Source organism: Lissotriton vulgaris, chromosome 9 (assembly GCF_964263255.1).
Source record: "Lissotriton vulgaris chromosome 9, aLisVul1.2, whole genome shotgun sequence".
In the NCBI taxonomy this organism is placed as follows: domain Eukaryota; kingdom Metazoa; phylum Chordata; class Amphibia; order Caudata; family Salamandridae; genus Lissotriton; species Lissotriton vulgaris.
Window position 1 is genome coordinate 504,591,729 of NC_141697.1, and position 26,784 is coordinate 504,618,512.

General features: G+C 41.9%; 1 protein-coding gene across 1 annotated transcript in view; it reads right to left on the minus strand.

Annotated features, from left to right (window-relative positions):
• The window catches only part of LOC147690328 (uncharacterized), a 196,606-nt gene that overhangs the window by 94,059 nt on the left and 75,763 nt on the right, over positions 1-26,784 (minus strand). Inside the window, 2 exon segments of the mRNA XM_086939476.1 lie at positions 24,783-24,987; positions 26,127-26,146. Of these exon segments, the coding sequence (XP_086795602.1) occupies positions 24,783-24,987; positions 26,127-26,146 (225 nt within the window).

Consider the following 26,784-nt stretch of genomic DNA (forward strand, 5'->3'; position numbering starts at 1 on the left):
AAGTGTGTGTGAGCGAGATGGCGCCTCACGGGCGGACCACCAACGGGAACCTGGCAGGTACTCACCAAGATTGCCCTGATCTCATCATTGGCGCCATCAAGCTCAAAAGAAAGAATGGTGTCCACAAAACAAACAAAACAGTGTTTGTGAGGGAATGCAGTGTGTGGGAGTAACAAACAAATACAAAAACGTGTCAAAAGACAAATACTTAAAAGACCACAAGCAACACGGAACTTAGCTTTATTCTGTCACTTTCGTGTTGGTCATGGGATGTTAAAAAAGTGAGAATGGCTAATACCTATCTAGCCATACTCCACTTGCCGACATGTTTCATTGCCACTTCCATTTCGGGCAATTTCTTCAGGGCATCACAGATTTTTAAGCCACTGCATGAGGACAATCGTTGTCTTCACAACCTCAATTGACCACGTTGGCTCATACCAGTCAAGCGGTCCAAACCACAATAGGTTTCAAGGTAGTTGTCTTTTAACTATGGCATAATTTGGGTGTACCTCCTACCTCAGCAATTAAAAGAGAGGAGTAGTGTGCAAAAAGGTTTGCATTTGATGGTACACCATTAATTGATTGAATGTTCTATGCCTGTTCGGTCTAGGTCTTGGTTTGTGAATATATATTTCAGTGGAGTGCGACCTATGACCATTTTTCCCTCTTAGCTCCTTGTTGTTAACTGTAGCTGTGATTGAAACCAATAAAAAAAATATATATATACTAATACCAAATGAAAATATTTAACCCACAACTGCCCTGTTTTTGGCAGTGGTATAGCTTGTCCAAGTAATGTGTGCACAGGATTTCTCTGAGACCCAATCCGGGAAGACCTGCTGGGAGGATGGGGAAAAGCTGGAGGAAGGTGGCTGACTGAATGACTGGCCAGTCCAGGTGTATGTGGTGGGTAATTGCCATTAATTGCTCTGTAGCAGTTCACAGCCAGGTCTACCAGAGGTGCCAAGATGGCAACATCTCCCTCTGTAACCTGGCTTGTGAACTGTAGGGCAGCATCAGTCATATGGCAAATGTAACTCCTATTGGCTTGTGCCTCTACCAAGTCCAGCAGAAGCTGTTGTGAAGACTTTGTGTTGTTACACATATGGATCCCATACATAACAGCAGACCTGCATTCTTGTTGCTGTACAGATGAGATGTGCAATGTTGTCATTTACGCCAGTTGTTCCCTAACAACAGTCACGGCTGATTCTTCTTAAATTAACGAGGATGATGATGATGTTACCTGTCTGCATTGCAGATAACTGCTGTGCCAACGTTTGCAAAGACTGTGTCTTTGTGCTTTCACCGCAGCTTTGTGCAGCACATTCCTCAGCTGTTTGCGACTGGTCTACGTCATCTAGGGATAACACTCCAATGTCAGCCCCAAAAACTACTATTGGAATGTCACCATCCTCCTCTTTCCCTTTCTGCATGCTTACTTTGAGCACCAGATGTGATTAGGGTCTGCCATGGAAGCTGTGACGGTGGAGAGAGTGCTATTGGGGCAAATGGGTTTTGAAATGTGGAACTGGTGGACTGAGGCAGTGCAATGATGGCCAGTATAACTGTAGACCTTTTGAATGCTGGTGCTACAGTAAATGACTAACCAGAAGGTGCTATGGAGATTGTCACAGGGGGGCTGCAGCTGAAGCACACGATGCAGCCACAGTGATGGTGGTGGGCAATGGTGTAGATGAGGAGCTGTATTAACAGCCGGTGAGAGCAATGTTGTGGCCCTGGTCCTCTTGTAGTTGGGACAACCTGTAATGTAGGGCAAGTAGGTGAAATTCCCCCATGGAAACAAACAGCAGGACATTTACCAATTGTGTTCTCCGTATGAAGAGTGGAATTGGATGCGATCTGCTGCTCTGTGGGTGGAAAAAAACAAAAAACACAATCTCTTTTTAAGCACTACGATAGGCTGGGTGGAAAAATGTATCTACTTTATTACTAACTCAGCCCTGCCAAGTACCACTCATCAGGAGTTAAAACAACACATTTTAGTGTTGGTATCTACATCACCCCACTAAAATGTATTAGTCACCCACTTATAGTGTTATCAATCACTTTAGGTATGCTCTAACTAAAGACAAGATGGTGGTAAGGCATGGTTGGGATTCGCCCTAAAACAGTGATTACTGTTTGCAGTTAAATAACTATGATGAAGTCTTTATTATGTGATTCGGGCACAGATCCACTTTGTAGCCTTTTTGTAGCCTGCCAAAGCAGGTATGGAGTAAATAGATTTTGCCTTAAATCACAACTCTGAAACATAAATCAAACTTTGGTTTGCTCTGTAGGGTAAAGTATTGTGAAATTATGGGGAGAGAAACTTCACACAGCATATAAGCTGAAACTGAGCTCCAACCTAGTTATACCAGTCTAGTGCCCACAAATAAACACTGATTTCTGTAACTATCTGTTACCCATCATAACTTTGTAAAAATCAGGAGAGGCAGGGAAGAAGGAAACTGAGGTCGTGCTCATCCTTCTAATATGCAGTGTCACAATCAAGAGTGAGTCAACCTCGAGTTATCTAGGGTGGGCCCATTGGATATAGGGGGAAGACCTTTTTCTTAAAGGAACTCTCACTCACTAAATGTTATCAAGTGACATGCTTCTTCATAGAGTTCTTCCTAACCCTGTGAGGGTACGGGCATGTTGCGACCTCTTTCTTTACAATGGATCACTATTTAAGGAAAAAGAGTGTGGGATCTATATGAGGTAATCTTTAAAATTGCCTAGGTGGTGCCCAAATCATTATTTATTCATGGATCCACCTGCAAGATTAAAAACTGGGGGAAATGGCCTAGTTGGAGTTACTATCATTACTGGGCCCAGAAGTGTGATCAACTAGTTTCTGCCATGGACCCCAATCCAGTGGCATTTGTCAGGACCAGTATGTCCCTATTAATAGACCTCTGGGAAACGGTGGCCGTCTATTAATTTAGTCATTCTTACCACACACATCATGGTACCCTATCGTAATAACTTTTCTTGGAAGTAGGTTCACCAGAGAATAAGAAACACATTTAGTCACAGAAGGGTACCATGAGTATAGGCCAAAATGTGGTTCTGGTATGACCTGTGTAAGTCGGAAAAACATAAAGGTGCAGAGTGTGTGTGGTATGAATCACACGAAGAAATCCAAGCGAGGTAGTCAAAATATCCAAATAAGTTTATTTGAAGTACAGGACCCACGACCTCCTGCTTCCAGCTTCACAGCAGGTTCTCAACTAAGCCCTCCACAAACATTCTAATAATAAGAATACTACAACACTCAACATTCCTTAAAGTAAAAATAACATAAAAATACATTACCCCATATTGCAGTGTGCTGCAACATCATAACATTAAAACAGAAGCTTGTGCATGTGGCAGTGTCGATACAGACATGGAGAAAACACTGCAGATACAAGCAGTAAGTGAGAGGTTCAATGCATACTAAAGATATACTCCATTATGGATAGTTAAATTCCACAATTTGAAAACCAGCAAAAATCCTGACACCTGATAACCCCTTCGTCATCCATATTAAGACTAGAAAGTATTATATAGATACTGTCTTAATCATCTGGGAAGTGGCGTGAGAACCTGCAGATGATTTTCTTATCTGGTTGAACCACAAAAAACAGTACTTAGAAATGACCCATTCCATCTCCCCTGAGAGCACGAGGAACCCCTATCCTAAACATATACCTATTGCGCCTTCCACTTCAGGGTGCCAAGCATAGAGACTGTGTAGTTCACTAGTTCACATATGCCCTAAGTCTATCAGGGGTCTACCTAAGCCTCTTGGACACTACCCGTGAGGGTCATGCAGTGTGTGTAACTTGACAAAAATAACAAAAGACCTAGATCTGGGTCTGCCTTCCAAATGGGAATTACGTAGCCTGACAAATTGCAATTCAGAGAGAGTAGTTTATGTTATGTTATGTTATGTTATGTTATATTTATTCTTATATAGCGCGCGGCTACTCAAAAAGAGTGTCCCGTCGCTTTTGATAATGAGACCTACAGCAGAATAACACAACACAGTGATTAAAGCATAGTGGAAAACAGAACAGAAAAAGAAAAGAAAACAGCCTAGAGGGTAAACAACCAGGTTTTAAGGCCCTTCCTGAATGCAAGTAAACTAGTAGCTCCGCAGACTGTCAGCGGCAGGGTGTTCCATAGCTGTGGCGCCAGCAGTCCAAAGGAGCGGCCTCCAATGCGAGCTCTCTTTACGCGCGGCACCGCCGCCAGAAACAGAGATTCTGATCTGAGAGAGCGGGTCGGGTGGTAAAAGGCGAGTCTCCTTTGGAGATACTTAGCTCCCACAGCATGAAGAGCTTTGTAGGCCAAAGTTAATGCCTTGAAAGCAATCCGTTTACGGATAGGCAGCCAATGTAGGGTCTGCAAAAGGCCAGCAGCGCTGGCTTGCCTGTTTAGGCCATAAATGGCCCTCGCGGCCGCATTCTGTACAATTTGGAGCCGCTGCAGCAGATACTCTGGCAGGCCCAGGTAGAGGACGTTTACATTGTTACATCCCCATGTGGACTCCAATACATTGGCATGACCTGTAGGAAGGTGAAAATCAGAATCTGCTAACAGTGCAGTACCATATGATGTAGAAGAGAAACCACAAAACTAGCTACACATTTCATTAGACATCCTCACACAAATATTAATTTGAGCTGGGTTGTTTTGAAACAATTTGAGAACAGTAGCAAATCAGAGAATATCCTCTTTGAAAGAGAAGAGAGCTGGGTGTATAGACTACAGACACATACGACGAGTCTCAATGATGAGATTCCATGGAGTTGCCCCCTTAGCTAGCAGGACCAATAGTTTTTTCGCCACCTCAGATACTCAGCATTGCATCCCCAGACCATAAATATTTTGCTCATCAACGTTTTTATTCATTGTTATCAATTAATTTATCAACTCGTTTTTAACAGATCTCATCTGTTTTATTTGCCAATTAAGTGCCGGACGTTTTAATATACCACTTAGCCAAAACCTCGAGATGTTCACTGCCAGAAAGTCCTGGTAGTTTGGGTTTGTTTGATGTATTTTAGTGTTGTGCACTTATAAAATGCTATTCTGTTTTTACATTTTATGTGTTTTAAGTATTTTATATACCTTTCATACTGTTTTTCAGTTTTAAACCAATGCCTCTAACACCATATAAAATGATGGCGGGCCAGCCCCGAAACCAGGAAGTGGTTCCATGCCGGGCAGCCATCATGTGAGGTGCGCGGGCTAGTGTTTCAACCGGCTATCTCCAGGAAGGCAGTTTGTACTGGTCAAGGAATGCAAGGGTGTATTTAATCCTTGTGCAGCCCTGCATTCAGTAACATGCAGGCCCCGGAAGGGGTGAATAGGTCTTGGGCCGAGTGGGGACCCATGATGATGTTAGTATATGGACAGAGGTGGTGTAGTACTGTCAATACAAACCATGGCAAACTAGTCACAATATAATTTCTCCCTACAGTGTGTTACTATTGGGCACACTTCCCTCCGGACATCCCTATGGGGCACCAGGGGCACTTAATGAGTAGGCATTTAATGTAACTATCCATTAGGGTGTAGATCTGTAGAATGCATTGAACCTCTCACTTATTGCTTGTGTTTACAGCAGTGGCGACTGGCAGGGAACAGGGGTGGCGGAACATGGTGGCGGTTGAAAAAACAACCATATATATATTTTTTTAACCAGTTACCTTTAAAACTGCCTCTGTCTCTCCATCGCGTTGCCACTCCTCTTAGGACCGAACCAGGAAGCACCCAGGCTTCCCATAGCCAATGTTGTGATTGGATGGGAACAGGGAGCCTGTGCATGTTCCTCATCAGGCTGTGCATTACAGCCTGGTGGGGAAGATGCAAAGTGCGCATGACTGTTTGGCCGGCCCGAGACGGCCGGCCAAGCAGTCATGCACACTTGGAGTGTGCAAACCACTCATCCCCCTGTGACCCCGCCCCACCCTAACCCAGTCCTGTAGGGGAAAAAAATGATATAATATTTTTTTCTTTTCTGCTCTGCAAGCAGTGGGGCAATGCTCCTCTTAGCTGGTTTGTAGTGTTTCCACCATGTTTGTATCAGCATAGAATACGCTGACACATGCACCAGCTTCTGTTTTAATGTTATGGCGTAACGGTACACACTGTACCTTCCTGTTTTTTCCACTTACACAGGTGGTACTAGAACCATGTTTGGACCAAACTCATGGTCCCCTGCTGTGACTAAATGTGTTTCGTATCTACAGGTGGACCCTGTAGGAAAGTGCCACTTTTTGGCATGTTCACCCCCACTTTTTGCTCATTGGTACTGATGTTGTTGATATGTAGTGCACTGGATCCCTGCTAACCAGTCCGTAGTGCCAGTGCTCTTTCCCTTAAAACAAGACAAATGTTCAATTGTAATCCAATTGGCAAAGACCTCATCACCCCTGAAGGTTCCTAGTAAATGGTACCCCTGGTACCCAGGGCATGGGCACCAAAGAGGGTCCCTAAGGGCTGCAGCGTGTATTATGCCATCCTAAGGGACCCACACACAAACTGCATGCAGACTGCCACTGCAGGATGCGTGAAATGGTGCAAACCATTCTAGAAACATGACATGGCACACTCATCGTGGGCCAAGCTCCTTTACACTGCATGTACTATATATACCTCTCCTCTACAGAAGACCTTAGAGCCCTAAGGCAGGGTGCATTATATTACATGTCAGGACACATCTGCATGAGCAGATGTGTCCCTGTAATGCCTGGTTCCATTGCTAGGCATTGCAAGTGATCAGGAAGCCATCTTAAAGGTATGTACTGGGCACTGGTCATTATGAATTACCCTGCCACATAATGGCTTCACTGAAAATACTCTTGTTTGGTGTCAAACGTCTTGTCTTAATGAATCTGTACTGATGCCAGTACCGGAATTATGAAGACATGCACTCAGAGGGCACCTTAGAGGTGTCCCCTAAAACCATACTAATCACATATTAACATACTAACCACAACATCTTGATCGACCGTGTCGGACAGACCGGCATACAGGGTGTGGCGGCCTGCTGGCTGAGATCCTTTTTGGAGGACCGATCCCAAGCAGTGCGCCTGGGGGACTTGACCGGTGTTAAACAAGCCATCCCATGTGGAGTGCCACAGGGCTCCTCCCTGTCACCTCACCTTTTTAACATATACATACTCCCCCTTATACAAACCTTGAGGGACAAACAGGTGAGAGTTTTTAACTACGCAGATGACCTGCAGCTACTCTTCACCATTGATAACTCCGAAGACTCTATGAGTCATTTCCAGTCAACCATGAGGTTTATTAAATCCTGGATGGATCAAAATCAATTGAAATTAAATCCAGGTAAAACTGAACTAGTACTGACCGGGGATAGTGCTAAGTACTGGGGCCCTCACTATTGGCCTGCAGACCTGGGTCAAGCTCCACAACCATCACCTTCGGCTAAAACGCTCGGAGTCATTGTGGACAGTGATCTTTCACTAAAAACACAAGTGGGACAAGTGGTCTCCAAATGCTTCTACCAACTAAAAAAAATCAGGAAGGTCAGGCGTTTATTAACGCCTGAAGCGATTACCCAGGTCGTGATCGCCACTGTCCTGTCCCACCTGGATTACGCAAATGCCATTTACCTAGGTCTCCCCAACTATTTACTTAAGCGCCTCCAGATCAGTGTTAGCGCGCTTTATAAGTGACTTAATAACATAACATAATAACATAACATATTGTCTGGCTGACTGGTATCTTCCAGCCTCCCACCACAGATGAGTTTCTGACCTCCTGTGGATGAGAGCCCACACTGTCTGAGGCCAGGAAAAATATCTGTATGACAGAAGGTGATCACACCTCTCTCAGCATGATGGTTAGAATATTAGCATCTTAAAGCCTCTACAATCTTTGAACTGCAACAATCGCTTCGCCCCAGAAATGGGGAACGCCACCCTCTGGCTTGAGGCCCATTTGACACCAGAGCAGGTAGGAAATTAGATAGTCAAAAAGTATGTCAAACTTACTGGCTAGGCACACCCCTAAGGTGGGCCACCTGAAGTGAACCGTTGAAGAAGGGTTTTACCATCTTAGTTTTGATGAAACTAAGAACTCTGAGTCAGAATTATGCCCACTCTTTGCTGGAAGTAGTCATATAGGGGGTGTAGACAACCCAGAGGTAGGTAGCCCATTGGCTCCTGCCCTGTATTCCCCTAAACAACCCTAAATTCAGTATTAAGGGCCCCCCCCCAAACACTAGAGCTTCAGATTCGGCTACTTGGGAACCAAAGAAGGACTAAGAAGAGCCGACATTGTGAGAACAGAGGACCTGCCCTGAACTTCAGCACCAAACCCTGCCTGTTTGCTAGTACCTCGACAATCACAAAGACCGATTGGTCCAGAAGTTGTGCATCCTCCCCCAAACCCTTGGATGACTGTCCATCGCTTCAACCATCACTTAGCATCTCTCTTGGAGTGGAGGAGCCATCCCCTGTATCTGCAGGCATCAACTGCACTTGTATTGTACTACATTTTGCTGGCCATCAGGCCCACCAAGGGAGCATCATGACAGAAAGAGGGCTTCATCGTTCCAAGAGGTCAGCTCTGTCTCTCCAGGAGAGCCCCTGCGCCAATACCATGGGTACCGGAGCACTTGCAGCAGCGAAGGCTTATTGACTGCTCTCTCTGGAGACCGTTGCCGCCTAAACCGACCTGCCCGACGATGGACTTCAGGACCAATGAGGCTCACACAGAGAGTGGCCCTGCCGTCTATTTTCTGCCCCTCTACAGGCTAAAAACGAGAGCCATGAGAGCCTCCAATGCAAGTTGCCAGCCGACTAAACACCTCTGCACCCAAGCCTCACTACCAACTCGTCCAGCCCCTCTGCACTCGGACACACCAGGGCAGGTAAACTAAAACTGCTGGTGGTTCTTTGGACCTTGGCTCCAGAGCACTTTAAGTTCCACAGGGCACCCCCGAACGTCCAATACAAATGTATGTCTGCAGTATATGTCTTTCCTCCCTTAGGATAACATTACTGAGATCGAGGCTCATACCACAAAAAACTTTATTTATGTATTTTAGTGTTTTCTTGTAAAATCCAAAGTACTAACCTGATTCACACTTCAAACTTCCCTCTGATAAGCGTAAGATGCTCGACCACACTACCACAAATAATACACTTGGGATTATTAAAGTAAGCCCCAGTAAACCAATAAGAGTCATCTGGACTTTTTGCATGGTGTGCCCTTACAATTGGCACACTACATAAAAAGCCAGCTTCTTACATTGGTCAATAGGTGATTCCACAAAGAAATCCACAATTCACATTAGTCAAAAATATTTTTCAGATTTTTCTCAACATTTTCTAATTAAAACTGTTGGGGCCTCGTGTTAAGTGCAGCAGTGCATTGCTTTTAGAAATTTTAAAAGTGTACTAGTCAGTTAGCCGTTAAAAGTCTTTTAGAATTTTTTTCTTGATTTTCCAAAAAGGTCCCAAATGTTCAAAATAAGTCTGGCTCAGAGGAAATAGTGCAGGAACTCAATCTGACCTCTTATCTGCAGCTTAGTATGCAGCACTTAATGAACCTCTGTAAAGCCAGCAAAATTGGCACTGGTTCAAACCCCACAAAAGCAAGCCTCCAAAAGGCAGAATCTGATGAAGCCCAAATAGCAAAAAGTCTTGACACCCCTGAAGAAGAAACAGACTGTGACAATGAGACTGTAGTCAGTATTCCAGGGTTAACCCCCCCCCCCCAACTTCCTAGCCAACGAGGATGAGGAACCCCTATCCTAAACATATACCTATTGCGCCTTCCACTTCTGGGGGTAGGATAGACCATTCAGGGCACATAGAAGAGCTAAATGAAGAATTATTTCTTGAAAGACTATCCAAAAGAGCAGCCCTTGAAGGCAACATCCTGTCTACAGAAACCCAAGAGTGGTGGCAACACAAACGAAACAGGGAGAGAGAAAAAACCTTTGATCCCCAAATCCCAAAAGCATTGTCCCCAAGTATATATATGGTGGTGACATTACTAAGTGGTTTACAGCCTTTGAGCGGGCTTGTAAAATGAGAAAGTTACACCGGAGACACGAGGGCTCTCTACTGTGGGAGTTATTCTCAGTAAACCTATGTGAATAGACTCCTGACACTTATTGAGGAAGAAGCTGAGCCCTATGACCTCAAGGAAGATACCATGTTTGAGGGCTTTGGACCACTGAAGAGTACAGGGAAACCCACAAAGCCTTGAGTCAGTCCTGGGTAGATGTTGTTCACTTCTCAATCAAAACACTAGGTAGCTGGTTGAAAGGCAGTAAGGTGAAAGATTATGATGGGCTCTATAATTTGATAATGAAGGGGCATCTGTTAAGTAATTGTACTTCTGAGAACCTTTATCAGTACCTAGTGGACTAAGGGTTAGTCTCTCCTCAAGAGTTTGGGAAGGAGGCTGACTGTTGGGTCAAAGTATCCAGAAAGACCCAGGGTTGGGGTGACCGCAAGAAATGGGTTACTGCTTACCCCAGGGGAGAGATGTGGGACACAAAGGGGAAAAACTCAAGGAGTATTCTAAAAGCCATGAAAAACCTGTTCAGGAGGGTGGACCCAGAGTACTAGGGTGGGTACCATGGTAAAAACTGGGATCCCAATAGGCTTGGTGCCATCTCTGTAAGTAGAATGTGCATCAAACTGGGTGCCTTAATTGTCTCAAAAGAGTTGCCACTAGTCCAGCACCCACAGGGGTTGCTAGTCTCCAGATGGGAACCTTGGTGTCTCCTGACCAGGTCAGAGAGCATACTGAAGCTATTTTAATCTCAGGCAGGGTGGGTGGATATGGCTACCAGTAACCTGGAGAAATAAGAACAGAAGCCACTCATTAATGGGGTTGAAGTAGAAGCACTGAGGGATACAGGTGCAAGTGTCACCACAGTGACTTAAAAAATAATATTCCCAGAACAGTACTTAACTGGACAAAACTATCCAGTTATCAGTGCTGATAACATTACCAAAGTGCATAGCATAGCTATAGTGTCCTTGGAGTATGCAGGGGTTACTGACTAAAAGAAGTTGGTTGTGTCCTCTGCCATCCCAGTTTAATGTCTGCTAGGGAATGATCTGGATACCTCAGCATGGACTGAAGTAGAGATAAGAACCTATGCAGCCATGCCGGGAATAACTGACAAGGTGTGTGTAAAACCAAGAGCACAAAGCAAAGCCAAGGGTGAAAAAGAGGTGTTTGAGCCTTTAATTACAGCCCAAACCTTCAAGAGAAAAGTCAAAAAGGCTGGAAAACCAACTTCTGAAAAGTCACAAGCTCAAGTCCCCTCTCACCAGGGCGAAGACCTGTTAGCCCTTGAGGGATCTAAGTCCCAGGATCTTGGGCCTTACACAGTGGAGCTCCTAGGACTAGGGGGATGTCTAGGGAAGATATGTGCCAGGGAGAGAACACCTGTCCCACCCCTGAAAGCCCGAGACACCAAGCTACTGCCCAGGAAAGTGAGGATGTCAGTTGTTGGTTCCTACAAAACCTATTGGGAAGAAGTGCTCATACACACTGAGGCCAGAGATCACCAACCTGATGCCACTTGGAGAGTGGTAGTGCATCAGAAGTACAGGGAGTTTCTACTCACTTTGGGCCATGACATCCCCGTAGCTGAGCATCTTGGCCAGACTAAAACTTGGACTAGCTTGGTTGCCCACTACTTACTACTGGACAAGCATGTCCCAGAAAGTGAAGACATTCTGTAACTCCTGTGTTACCTGTCAAGCCAGTGTAAAGACAGGTAGCAAACCAAAGACTCCCGTAATTCCACTACCAGTGGTCAGGTTCCCTTTGAAAGGCTTGAGGTTGACATTGTTGGCCCTCTGGACCCTCAAACAGCTTCCGGCAACAGGTTTATTCTGGTGGTAGTGGCAGTGGTGGCTGGTGGACTTTAAAAGTGTGAAGCGTTATACCAAATCCTGAATTTGCCTGTTTTTGCAAGGGCAGCAATGGAGTACCTAAGTGAGGCTCTAAGATTCTTACTCTTGAGGGTGTTAGTTAAAAAACTGAGTAAAGTGATTCATTTTCAAGTATAATTTCTAGAAAAAATTAGCAAAAAAGCAATCCTTTGTTCAGGCATTTCTAATGAAACACTTATTAAAATAATTCAGAGAATTCCCATTTTGCCAGGCGAGCGGAGCCTGCCACCACAGACAGTTTTTGAAGCAGGCTCCAAAAACTCTTTACTCACCTTGAGTTTTGTCACATTTGTGGGCTGGAGATCAATGCAACAAAAACTAAACGTTGTCATTTAATCAGCACAAATCACACAAAAGGAGATTAGTACTAGGGGGAATTCCACTTGAGAAGGTGGACTCATTTGCTTATCTGGGTGTAACACTTTCCTTTAAAATGACATGGAAGTCACACATATATATATTCACTGAAAAAACCATAGGTGTCACACATGTTATAGTTAGGAATTAGCATTTAGAAAACCTTGCAAATTCACTGAAAAAAACATAGGTTTCCCACATGTTATAGTTAGCTGGACTAACTGTGTCCCATTTTTGCTGCTATAGGGCTTACTTACGTATGATATAATATTTATTTATTTGCATAGTTTGCATAGTATTTTATCTATGTTTACTGCTTACTGCCATGCACTGTCACTTTAAAAGTCTGCCTTCCTGGTTAGCAGTATGTCATGTGATCAAGCTTCTTCCCGAGGTGAAACGTGTCATGGCGGACGCGCTGGCATTAATGAAATAAAATATAAAGCACTTTATGCACCAGCTATTGAAGGGTCTGCTCTTCGTCATTGTGTGGAACTGACAGAGCGAGCTGGGTAACGACCTTCAGGATATCTATCTATCTATCTATGTATCTATTTATCTATCTATCTATGTATCTATTTATCCATCTATCTATCTATCTATCTATCTATCTATCTATCTATCTATCTATCTATCTATCTCTCTCTCTCTCTCTCTCTATATATATATATATATATATATATATATATATATATTCACTGAAAAAACCATAGGTTATAGACCATATATAGTTAGGAATTCGCATTTACAAAACCTTATTTTACTCACACAAAACCATTGAAATTCCATATATAATTAGTTGCACTAACTATATATCGCGCACCCGCAATCCACTGCTGATGATGTCACATATTACATCATTCATGACATGGTCAGTGACATCACTGATGACATCACTGATGACATCTCAAATGACATCACTGATGACATCTCAAATGACATCACTGATGACATCACTGATGACATCTCATTTGACATTACTGATCACATCACTGATGATATCATTCATGTGATAATACGATGAACCTCTTCAGACTCTAATATAACCTTAGATACAATCAGTGTAAACAGACACTCACAGACTGTCACTCATCCATGGAGTTACTCACACACCTAGTCAGTCATGCAAAGAATCAATCACACCTCCATTTCCTCAACTATACAGTTATACAAACTTTACTTATTCAAACATATACTAACACATATTTACTCTCTTATACAATCCCTGATACAAGTTCACAATGATCCATACAGCCACTCACACATTCCCTGGCTCTTATGCACAGTTATTTATATATGTCAACTCTCACATGTACTGTGTTTTACATATGTACTTACTTTGACATGTAGCACTGAGATATCCATTCACTCACCAATACACTCATGCACACAGTCAACCGCCCATACAGCTGTTTCCACATGCACTTTGAAACATACATCTAGTGAATCAACTGCTCACACATCTATGCACAGAGTCATACACCTCCCAGCCACCCACACACACACTCAGTCTCCCATACAAATACTTGGGCAACCAATCAATAACCCATATAGTTACTCATATAGCTACTTATCAACACATGCAACAGTTTACAGAACAACAGACATAATGATGCACAAATTAAGACAGTTTAGTCACTAACCCATGCACTCAGTGAGACACATTTAATCACTCACTCATACAGTCAGTCATGCACCTGCTAAATCCTTCATCCAGACACTTATACATCCACTCATTCTTCAATATGTAAGACATATTTTAACTTTACAGAAACATACAGTCACTGGATGTTGTCATCAGTGATGTCATTTGAGATGTCATCAGTGATGTCATCAGTGATGTCACTGACCATGTCATGAATGATGTAATATGTGACATCATCAGCAGTGGATTGCGGGTGCGCGATATATAGTTAGTGCAACTAATTATATATGGAATTTCAATGGTTTTGTGTGAGTAAAATAAGGTTTTGTAAATGCGAATTCCTAACTATATATGGTCTATAACCTATGGTTTTTTCAGTGAATTTTCAAGGTTTTGTAAATGCTAATTCCTAACTATATATGGTCTATAACCTATGGTTTTTTCAGTGAATTTTCAAGGTTTTGTAAATGCTAATTCCTAACTATATATGGTCTATAGCCTATGGTTTTTTCAGTGAATATATATATATACATACATATATAAACATATATCATCTGTATATCTATTTAAATACAAACATAAATGCATGCATACATATACTTATATGCATACAGATGCATGCTATTTACATGAAAGTTGAAAAAACACTAATAAAAGCAAAGCTAAAAAGCCACCTCATTACAAACAGAATGGCTTTAACTTAAACGAGGGCGAGATCTATTGCATTTTCAATGCTTGTTTACTTTGGTTCCATCAAGAAGGCATTCAGATGTGTCACACATTTGCCATAAATTCTGAATGTTAGCACTCTAGTTGCACATTAGATCACTGAAGTAAAGCTACTGCTCACCAGGGACGTCTGCTGCTGGTATTCAAAGTGCATGTTTCAGTCTGCATGTCAGAATTTTTTTAATGAAATAGAAGAGGATTTGAGAAGTCACTCAAAATGATCCCTAATTTTTCTTTCTGAAGCACTAATCATACTTTCTATGGCAAAATTAACCCCCTCATGTTGTTCCTTTTTAAATTGAGTGTTTTCAGACTTACCACTTCATTCCAATCAAGATGGCTTCTGGTGTGCCATACTTTTGTCATAAGTAAGACTGTTAGCGCTCTAGTTGTTCTTTAGAACACTCTGGGACATTCTGTCATTGGGCTATACTTGGGGTACATCTGGGTGATATTTGGGCTACATTTAGGCTCTTTTGTCTCTGGTGGCCATCTTGGGAGACTGTATGTCAGAATTTTTTAATGAAATTGAAGAGGGTTTGAGAAGTCACTCAAAATGTGCCCTAATTTTTCTTTCTGCAGCACTAATCATAATTCATATGGCAAAATATACCCCCTCATTTTGTTCCTTTTTAAATTAAATGTTTTAAGAGTTACCACTTTATTCCAATCAAGATGGCTTCAGGTGTGCCATACCTTTGTAATAAGTAGGACTGTTAGCGCTCTAGTTGTTCTTTAGAACACTCTGGGACATTCTGTCATTGGGCTATACTTGGGCTACATCTGTGTGATATTTGGGCTACATTTGGGCTCTTTTGTCTCTGGTGGCCATTTTGGGAGACTGCATGTCAGAATTTTTTAATGAAATAGAAGAGGATTTGAAAAGTCACTCAAAATGTGCCCTAATTTTTCTTTCTGCAGCACTAATAATACCTTTTATTGCATAATATACCAACTCATTTTGTTCCTTTTTAAATTAAATGTTTTAGGAGTTACCACTTTATTCCCATCACGATGGCTCCAGGTGTGCTATACCTTTGTAATAAGTAGGACTGTTAGCGCTCTAGTTGTTCTTTAGAACACTCTGGGACATTCTGTCATTGGGCTATACTTGGGCTACATCTGGGTGATATTTGGGCTACATTTGGGCTCTTTTGTCTCTGGTGGCCATTTTCGGAGACTGCATGTCAGAATGTTTTAATGAAATAGAAAAGGATTTGAGAAGTCACTCAAAATGTGCCCTAATTTTTCATTCTGCAGCACTAATCATACTTTCTATGGCAAAATATACCCCCTCATGTTGTTTCTTTTTAAATTAAATGTTTTAAGAGTTACCACTTTATTCCAATCAAGATGGCTTCAGGTGTGCCATACCTTTGTAATAAGTAGGACTGTTAGCGCTCTAGTTGTTCTTTAGAACACTCTGGGACATTCTGTCATTGGGCTATACTTGGGCTACATCTGGGTGATATTTGGGCTACATTTGGGCTCTTTTGTCTCTGGTGGCCATTTTGGGAGACTGCATGTCAGAATGTTTTAATGAAATAGAAAAGGATTTGAGAAGTCACTCAAAATGTGCCCTAATTTTTCATTCTGCAATACTAATCATACTTTCTATGGCAAAATATACCCCCTCATGTTGTTTGTTTTTAAATTAAATGTTTTAAGAGTTACCACTTTATTCCAATCAAGATGGCTTCAGGTGTGCCATACCTTTGTAATAAGTAGGACTGTTAGCGCTCTAGTTGTTCTTTAGAACACTCTAGGAGGCTGCAGTAGAACACAAAGGAATCAACTGACAGTCTCTGTCCTTGTTGGATGTACATGTTTTACTGAGAATGTCAGACTACATTTTCACATGACTGAGAAAGATAATGTGAATTTACAGAAAATATGCTTTCAGTTTAGCTTATAAATCCCCTTCCAAACCACTGTGGGAAAATCATGAGATATTAGTTTTCTTTCAAACAATATTCATGATATCACAGCAGAAGGTTTTTTCACATGGTAAAATCACCTTAGAACCCACCACAATTCCTAAAACGAGTATGGTACCATCAACAAATGATTTATAATGTAACTAAAGTCCTAAAACCCTCTATTAACTACAATGCTTTTTAATGAGGTGCTATCATGTATATTGGTCCCAAGATGGCTGCCAACACTTCTTGGATGAAGTGCTGACAGCCAATCAGATCAGATGTGTGGTTAGGCTCCGCCCAGATATATATCTTTTTTTGAACCTAAATTACTCAAAATCCACTGGAGCACATATATTGAGACCTAGCAAAGGCACATCGGGCTAACAGTCCCTACAATTTTGCCAAGTTTCGTGCAAATCCATTCAGCCGTTCGAGCTAAAAGTGAGGCCAACCGCCCTATGGAAATTAACATGGGAAAAACGTGTTTTGGGACCCCCCTTTTTTCTCGGCCCCCCCTTGATGAAACCCCCCAAATTGTCAGGGGCTGCTCAGAAACAAAATGTTCCATTTTCCTGAAAATTTCAGCCAATTCCGTCCACAAACGCCAAAGTTATTAGACATAGAATTTTCAAAAATCCCATAGAGAAAAAATCCTAACTATATATACCTACTGGCGACCGCCAGTAGGTAATATATATATTAAAGCTCCGCAGTCAAAAGACAGAAACAGCACTCGTAGTAGGTAAAACCCGCTGAGGTTTATTGCACAGAAATAAAAAACAGACGCGTTTCAGCACTTGCCTTCGTCAGTATATATATATATAAATATATATATATATATCTATAGATAGATATATATATATATCAGTCTTTCATCCAGTCTCATTCCAATCCAAAAGGAAAGATGAATTGCGGACCCAAAGTTCTTTGTGCCAATTATTTTATTTTGAAACACCCTGCATCGCCGCCACGACGCGTTTCAGCCCCACCTGGGCCTTGATCACAAGACGCGTTGCGTTAGTGGAAAAAAACATTTAAAGTACTAGTGCAATCAATCAAAGTCGGCTGACCTGCACAGAAATAGTTAAGGAAGACAGACTTTTGTAATTCCAATACCAGCTTAATGCCTGAGTAAACAGATTTTAGTATGTAATCTGCACAAAAATAACTGCATAAATGCAAAGCTTCACGCAACAAGGACATGGAAATATAAATATATAAATCTATATTAATATATTAAAGGGAGAGCCCAAACCTTTGAGGCGGGTAATCTCAGGAACCACAGCACCAATCACAACACCCAATACAGCGTTGGAAAGGGCAGTTGCAGCAGAAGGAAATAGGCTATGCAGACGCCCACCATATACATTTAAAAGGTAAAAGAACAGTGCCAGCAAAGAAGTCCCTTGTGGGCGTGTCTGCGTTGTGCTGTGGGCGTGTGCTGGGGGCGTGATAAATGCTGGGGGTGTGTGGTACATTCTGCCCTTTATGCCATGTCTCATATTGTGTGCTGTGGGCGTGTGCTGGGGGCGTGGGAATGTGCGGGGCGCAGGATTACGGAAAAATAAAAGTGAGCGTTGTGCCCAATATTTCATTGTTTCTTCTTCCCAGGTTCTGTACATTCCAGCTCCGGGTGTCCACCCTGCTCCCTTTAAATACCCCTGCACCCCATAATCATAACCCACCCTCACTCCTTAAAATACCCCAACACCCTTAAACACCTACCCATCTTAACCCTATAAATATACCCTGTATAACAAAACCCAAACCTATCCCTGAACCCTAAAAATACCCCTGTACCCCAAAACCCAAACCTAGCCCTGAACCCTTAAAATACCCCTGTACCCCAAAACCCAAACCTACCCCTGAACCCTAAAATACCCCTGTACCCCAAAACCCAAACCTAGCCCTGAACCCTTAAAATACCGCTGTACCCCAAAACCCAAACCTATCCCTGAACTCTAAAAATACCCCTGTTCCCCCAAAACCCAAATCTAGCCCTGAACCATAAAAATAACCCTGTACCCCAAAACCCACACCTACCCCTGAACCCTAAATTACCCCTGTACCCCAAAACCCAAACCTAGCCCTGAACCCTAAAAATAGCCCTGTACCCCAAAACCCAAAGCTAGCCCTTAACCCTTAACCCTTAAAATACCCCTGTACCCCAAAACCCAAACCTACCCCTGAACCCTAAATATACCCCTATACCCCAAAACCCAAACCTAGCCCTGAACCCTAAAAATACCCCTGTACCCCAAAACCCATACCTATCCCTAAACCCTAAAACTACCCCTGTACCCCATAACCCAAAACTATATCTGAACCCTTAAAATACCCAAACACCCCCAAACATATACCTCTATACCGATACACACCTTATCCAAACATTAAAAAAACATGCTTTTACCACTCATGCATTTACAACAAATTTTGTTGTAAATATATGAGTGGTAAAAGCATATAAAATGTAATGCCATGCGTTATAATGGCATTGCGAAGTCATGGTACTGAGTCATGGTACTTTCGTAATGAAAGTATGCGGAGTGATGGTATGCGGAAAGAAAGTTGTGGAATAATGGGTGTTTACCCTCCCCCGGTAAGTACATTGGTGGCACGGCAGCCAACATCTCCAGCAACATACTCATATTTTTTCACCACCGATTTGAAAAATGCACAGGTCTCTCTCATTGATGGCAAGCACTGACATACACTTTTAGACACACCTCCCGCCACAAGTTCTAGAATTGCGAACTTTAGAGCTGGGGAGCTACGTTTGAATCTCGGCATCAGCTCAACATCCTGTGATTCCAGGCAAATCGCTTTGTCTCCCCGTGCCTCCCACAAATGAATGTGTGTTCTTCTGTAATGTAAATTGTGCTCATGCCATGTCGTCGAGTTTGCGCTATATAATATTGCAAGGAAAAATAAAGTAGGGAAACTCGAGTTCACACACCACTGAACGCGCACTCTTAAGTGCATCAGCAGTGCACTGTGAATCTGAGCGTTTCACAGGCCTGTCACAGATAAGAAATGCTATCAAAACGAAATCCTACAAAACAATATACTACTGGCCGGCAGCAATTCATACCCGGACAACGTCGGGACGGGCTGCTAGTAACTGTATATAAGTATAAAGTGCAGTTGATGAGGAAAAAACAATGGCATGTAAAATTCATAAAAACATTAGATAAAATGTAAAAATGCTAAAAAATGCCAAAATAAATACAATGATAGTATAATTCAGATTTTTGTACCCCAAATGTCCTTAACAATTAATCAATGTAAAGTGCAAAATAGCAAATAAAATGCATATACACAGTCTCTCCACCATTAATCGAAAAAAAGGGAAATCAAGTTTTCCTCCTGAAAATTATGGCCCTTGTGGGCCTATACAGATATTCTTGTATGTACCTCTGATTTTTCCAAAAAGACGAACCAACCCATATATAATCTCTAAACCAGCCGGTGGAAAGACTATACAGGTATGTGAATTAATAGTGTGATAAAGTTCCGTGTACCTTGACCCGAATATTATAAAATACATAATTAAAACTATTTCATTTTCAATACATTTTTGATATAGAGGTCTTGGATAGCTCAGCGTCATCATGATAGCAAATATACTATAGAGTTTGAACATGGATGTAACAACAACCCAATAAAAACGAGAGGCAAACCTATTGTGTTGTACGAAAGGCATGTATATAAATCTTTGCTCGCATTAAGCCCTAATGGAGACTTGGTATTTAGTTTCAATATAAATTGTGTTTCCAAGAGGCAAGGGGCACCTTCACAATTACCCCCTCTACGTAATGGCGGTACACAATCAATCGCAAAGTAACTAAGATGTATTGGGTTACTTGCATGCGCTACCTCGAAATGCCTCGCCACAGGATATGCCTGATCTTTGTTAGAGATTGCACGTATATGTTTGAGGATTCTTTTGTGCACCGGCAGTTTAGTACACAACATTAATCCGTTTTACAATTGATTCTTTTGTTGATACATACTGGTTGTGGCTTAAAAGGTGTGGTATAATCTTTTTTGTTTTGGGCGAATTTACATGCCTTACATATTATGCACTTAAAAAAGCCCTTCTGTGTTGATAACCAGTTAAAAGGTGCTTTTATTTCCGGGCTATTCTTCACTGGACAATTGCCCATGGATCTGGCTTTTCTAAAAGTCAGTTGAGGCGTACGACTTTGTTGTGCCAGATCTACAACAATTACAGGGTCATTTAATACCAGGTTTCAGTTTCTGTTTAGAATTCTCCCCTTAGCTTTATGTTGTCTATTATTTGTAAGAATGACCCTGCTGTTAGATTTCACATTTTTTGATGGAGTCTGTATGTCATTCTTTGGGGCAAGTGCTTGGTCCCTTGTGAGCAACTTTGTTTTGTTTATGGCTTTTTTTCAACAACTGATGGAGTGTATCCACGTGCTAGAAACCTGTGTTTGCTGTTTTCCTGAGCTATGTGGCAATCAGATTCACTGCTACATATGCGTCTTACCCGCAGCACCTCCCCATAGGGGATACTCTGGATAAGATGCTGTGGGTGATGGCTTGACGCATGCAGCAATGAGTTACCTGCAGTTGGCTTTCGATACATTTTTGTAGATATGGCATTGTTTTGTATGAATACCTCCACATCTTGAAATACCACAGAACATTTGCTCATGTTTGCAGTAAACTCAAGATTAAGATGGTTTCTATTGATCTGGTCAATAAAATCTTTGGCCAATGATTCGGGACCCTTCCAGATAATAAAGAGGTCGTCGATATATCTTAACTAAAGGGGTACAATGTTTGTCTAAAATGTGTTTAAAGGGCCCCCTCAGGACCTGCTCCTATATATATATATAGCGGTTGAAAAGCACAGACATATTTTAGGTGTCATCCTCAAAGAGCATTGTGCTTCTTTGTGTAAACCTATAACACCTGCTCTTCAGGTCTATGAAGCTAAAGCTCTAGACTCCACCCATTGAGTGGAACTTTGGGACTCTACCAATATTAATGAATCCATTAGATCAGAGAACAAATTTCTAAGAACCTTTCCCTTCTACTGACCAGCACCCCTTCTTAGCCCTTATCACTGGACTTGGATGTGAAAAAGATAGAAGGAAAAGCTAGGCTGTATCCATTACTGTATTGGAGGAGACGATGGTCCACCCCTGAGCTCGCCCATTATGCTGCTGCAGGACGACATTATCAACAAAAAACAAAGGCTCCTGTGGACACTTAATGAAGTAATCTCAATGTATATGGGCACAATGGCAATATATTGGGTTATAGTGATAGTGGAGAGACAAGGAAGCAAATGCACCTCTGATTTGTTTTTTAATCAAAAATATTTATATAATCCTTGAAATGAAATACTGTTACAAAGTAATACATTTGAACATATAGTTCTGAGTAAGAGGTGTCCCAGATAAAAACGGAAATTAGTGACATATATACAAGGTTTCCAATGCTTCATATAAACAACCATTAACATATATATGTACAGTGGACAGAGCTAGATAGTGATCAGTGCTGGTAAACAATGGTTCGTTTATGCAACTTGTCGCCGGCGTTTCGACCCTATGTGCAGTGTAAGGTCTCTCCAGGACCTATGGTCGTAGGGACACCTGAAAGTTAATGGACCAGCTCGTGTGGAGGGTGTGGCACCGTGCAAAGGATAAGACAAAGATACTCACATGGGTCCCAGCCGGGAGCCCAAGTGTGAGGTGAGTGGTGAGCCGGCTATTACGTGAATGCACACAATGTAAGGATCCACGTGTGCGGAGGATGGCACGATCAAAGCGCTGTCAAGACGGGTCGAGTTTCGATTCTGAGCGCATGAATGGAAGCAGGCTACTTCCTTCTGTCGTCAATCACGACGAGGCCATACTTTTATCACATGGAGGGTGAGAATATTCCCACTTCGGTGTCTCTTATGGTGGCAATCCTTCCAAGTAGCAGGACAGCGTGTGTCTGTCTGCTGAGAACAGGAGCCTTTGTTTTTTGTTAATAAGTTTATTACCCTTGTTCCGTGTGAGTAGGGTTCCCTTGTTCCTGTCCTGCAGGACATTATCAAGGCAAACAGATTTAACAAAATTACTTGGCTCTCATACATCAGAAATATGCTGATTTCCCTTGGCATGACTGATTTTTGGGAGCCTCCGCTCGATGATCATATTCCATCAAAAGAGTCTCAGAAAAAACAGTATTGGCTAAGAACAATGTCTAATGATGCCCACAAAGCTGTTAGTGCCACTCTGTCAGGGGAGTTTCTTGACTTTAAGTCTTCTTGTGCCCTTGAGCAAATTTGGGATCTCATTACTGTCCCGGTAGACAGGAGGCTATACTTTCAATTTAGAGTGGGCTCGTTATGACATGTTTACTTCCAAATGGCTGGCATTGGCATCTAAGGTGTGTCCAGCATGCAAATCTTTCAGGGAACCTGTTTACCATGTCCTTTTCACATGCCCGGCTTATGCCCTTCCATAATCTTATTGGCTGTTGCCCATTTGTGGGTAATTAGCTACCGTACTACCTCCATTTGTGGGTAATTAGCTACCGTACTGCCTTTCCCATACGTAGATCAGACTCCTGGCCATTATACGCTGGTGCCTTTGCTACATTTCTGGGCGCAATGTCGTTTGTAAGAAAAAAGGCCCTCCTTTTACATTAGTGACGGGGCTTATCTCAATGCCAATTTGTCAGTATTTACCTGCACTTTTATTTTCTCAAGCTGATGTTTGTTCAGCCAGTACAGATGGCTGTTCCTATATATTCTTATCGTTGTTTGTGCTGTTACCGTTTGCAATCAACCAGTTCTCTTATATAGCCACATACGTATTGTATGCACACTTTTATGGCCTTAGCTGCTGAAATAAAGTTATTTTGACTTTGATGAAATAAATAGCCAGTCACCCTCTTACAAAAGGGTATTAATATAGACATACTGATCCTGACGAAAGCCAATGGATTGGGGTACATTGCAGAAACCAGCTAATCACACTTAAGGACCAAAGGGTGATAGTAACTCCCTCTAGCCTGTTTCCCTAGTTTTAAACTTTTCCATACGGACCCGTGAATAAATAGTGATTTGGGCACTGTCTAGGGAATTGTAAAGATTACCTTACATATACCCAACAACCTTTTTCTTTAAAAAGTGCTCCCTTGCAAGGAAAGAGGTCGCAGCATTCCCCAACCCTCAGTGGGTTGGGAAGTACTGTCCAGCGGTTTAAATGCCAGCAGCCCAATACACGTCATGTTAATGTATTTTCCTGCATGCTTTGATCCTAATTTCTTTCCAAAATGTTTGATAATCGTTTTTTCCCCTTTTTGCAAAATGTTATGTCAGGTAGCCCATAATGCATTTAGCAGAGATATAAAGCATTGAATGCAGTACTCTAGAGATTTGTGTCATACGTAAATATTTCGTCAACTGTGAGAGGAAGCATCCATTACAACGCAACTGTTACAATGCAACTGCCTTTACATTGCATGCCATTACAATGCATGCCATAAAACTCATGCCATTACACCGCATACCATTACAACGCATTATAAGGTAAGTAATGGAGATTTTTTTAGTATTAGGGTGGGTATGGGTTTTGGGGTACATGGGAATAGTAATTTCTACCCCTACACTATCCAAAACTTACCCTACTGATGCCCTAAAAGTATCATGCATTGTAATGATATGCGTTGTAATGGCATGTGTTGTAATGGAATGCGTTTGAATGGAATGCGTTGGAATGGTATTTTTAAAAAATGCATTGTAATGGCATGCATTGTAAAATCATGCAATGTAATAGTAGTTGCGATGTAAAGACTGTGTTATAAAAGCATGCGTTGTAATTGCATGCGTTGTAACGTCATATATTCACTGTGAGCCATTATGTTCTACACATTTACAGTCCACCCCTCTAGCCTACTAGAATGCAACAAGTGAATTGCTTCTTCTGTAAGTGCCCCTTGACTTCAAATGTGCAGCAAATGTACAGCATTCAGACTCACATTTGTCGTGTTCCATGAAATGTAATACTTAAAAAATAAATAAAATGCATACTTAATGTTTCATCTAAACTAAATATTGCCATTTACTGAAGCATAAATAGATTAGGGGCTTATTCTGCACAGCCAGATTGCACATGTTTATTCATATGTCCTGACCTGCAGTGAGACAATTACTGCTATCCGTTCTGTTTGCATCCTGGTGATCCTTCAGAGGCTGACTTGCATCAACTTTTGGCCCAAATAAAATATCAGATTTCACAAATCTTTCACCTGTAAAATGAAATAGAAAAAACCTTAAACCGCAGCATTGTGCATGCATTTTTCATGATCAATTTCACACTTTGCAGGTACGTGAAGAAACCTTTACTACTCACCAGCAAAACATTGGAGTTTGGCCAGTGGGGACAACACATCTCATCATATTTCTTCTGCCATCACAGCACCACTCTCAAACAAGCATGGGCAAATGCAATAGGTTTCGCCTATGTGATTAATAATATATATATATTTTTAAATAAGTTTTAGGTTGGCGAGCAGTTGTGCAATATAAGTTAAAGAAACTCTGTAAAAGTGTTATGACTTGTTTTTTGAGAAACGCAATATATTGTGCAGTGTCTGGTGGTATAAAAGCAGTTCTGTACCTTCCGGTGATATTGGCGCTATTTAAAACCGACCCTGAAATAAAATTTTGAAAAGTAGGTTTAAATGTGTAGGAGATTAGTTACCAGTGCGCTTATATGAAGTAACTTGTGGTGCGATAAAGAGCTCTAGTGCCTTTGGTAATGTTAGCGCTATATAAAACTGATCCCAAAATAAAATAGTGAAAAGCAGGTTTGAATGTAGAGGCGATTTGCGGAGCGTAGGGGATCTATGCAATGGTGTCAGTGAACGTGTCTACTGTGTTCTGTTTGAGCAAGGCAAATTCTAAGTAGATTTGGAAAGGTGGGTGGAAGTTACTTTTTAGTATCAGTTATAGCATACTGAACGTGTGTTGGATGTGTGATGTATGGACTGTCTATTGTACCCTAGTTTAGGGATGAGTCATGGATTTAGGTGATGTTTGTAGCACAGCCATAGTCGATTGTAAAGCAAATCATTGGTGTCTGGATCACTGGCAGGTAGGTATGTGTATGAGTGATAGCTTCTATTTCACAATGTCACAAACTGAACTATCATGTGAGAATATTGTGTTCTATATCGTTGAAAAGAACTACTCAGTAACAGTTTTAGCTTACGAACGCCAGATTTATCCACTGTCTGGAATATAAAGGGGATTGGACGGCGTAGTAGTGAATTCCATCGCACCACATTGAGAGGATCTTAGGCACTGGCCAAGAAATCATAAGAAAGCAGTCTGTCAATATGTGTCCGTGCAGGCAGGTCAGGATAGGGTAGATTTATTTTTTGGGCGAGGCCTTATATACCTTAGTGTTTTCAACGGCAAAGAGGTAACAAAGGTTAAAAAACAGCTTAGTGAGGTAATAGGGTGTAATTCAAAACTATGGTGTTTCCAGGAAAACCTAAATACAGCTTCTCTACGTCAGATGTGGAGCCATTTTTGACCAGTCATTTTTTGATACAGTGCTTCAGGTCCCTGTGCTCAACAACTGATGGCACTTAAAGGATGATATCATACAAAAGTTCAGAAGCAAAATTTTAGAGTGTGCAAGCTTTATGTATTTTAAGTACGTACTCACCAGTCGGGGTACCTTAGTAACTACACATTGTCAACATTCTCCCATCTACCACTGAGCTTATTTATTGAATATTCTCTCGCCAGCTGTCACCATCTTTTTTGTGAAACTGGATACACTGGGTTAGGTTTATGCCCAGTCCCCACGGGAAGTGGTCATATGGGGGTCTAGGACCCCCAAAGGTAAGTAGCCCATTGGCTACTACTTTACACTCCCCTTAAAGCCCGTAAATTGAGTATTATGGTGGCACTCCTGACACCAGGAACTCAGATTCAACTGACACAAGCAGAAGAGGACAAAGAAGAGTGAAGAACGGGAGTACTGAGGATCAGCTACGGAACTTTTGGCGCCAAATCCTGCTTACCTGCACCGGTCCCAACAATCACAGCAAAACAATTCTTTCTGCCACTGTGCATCTGCCAAGAGCCTTAGTGGGCTGCTCACACTTTGCAAATTGCCAGCAA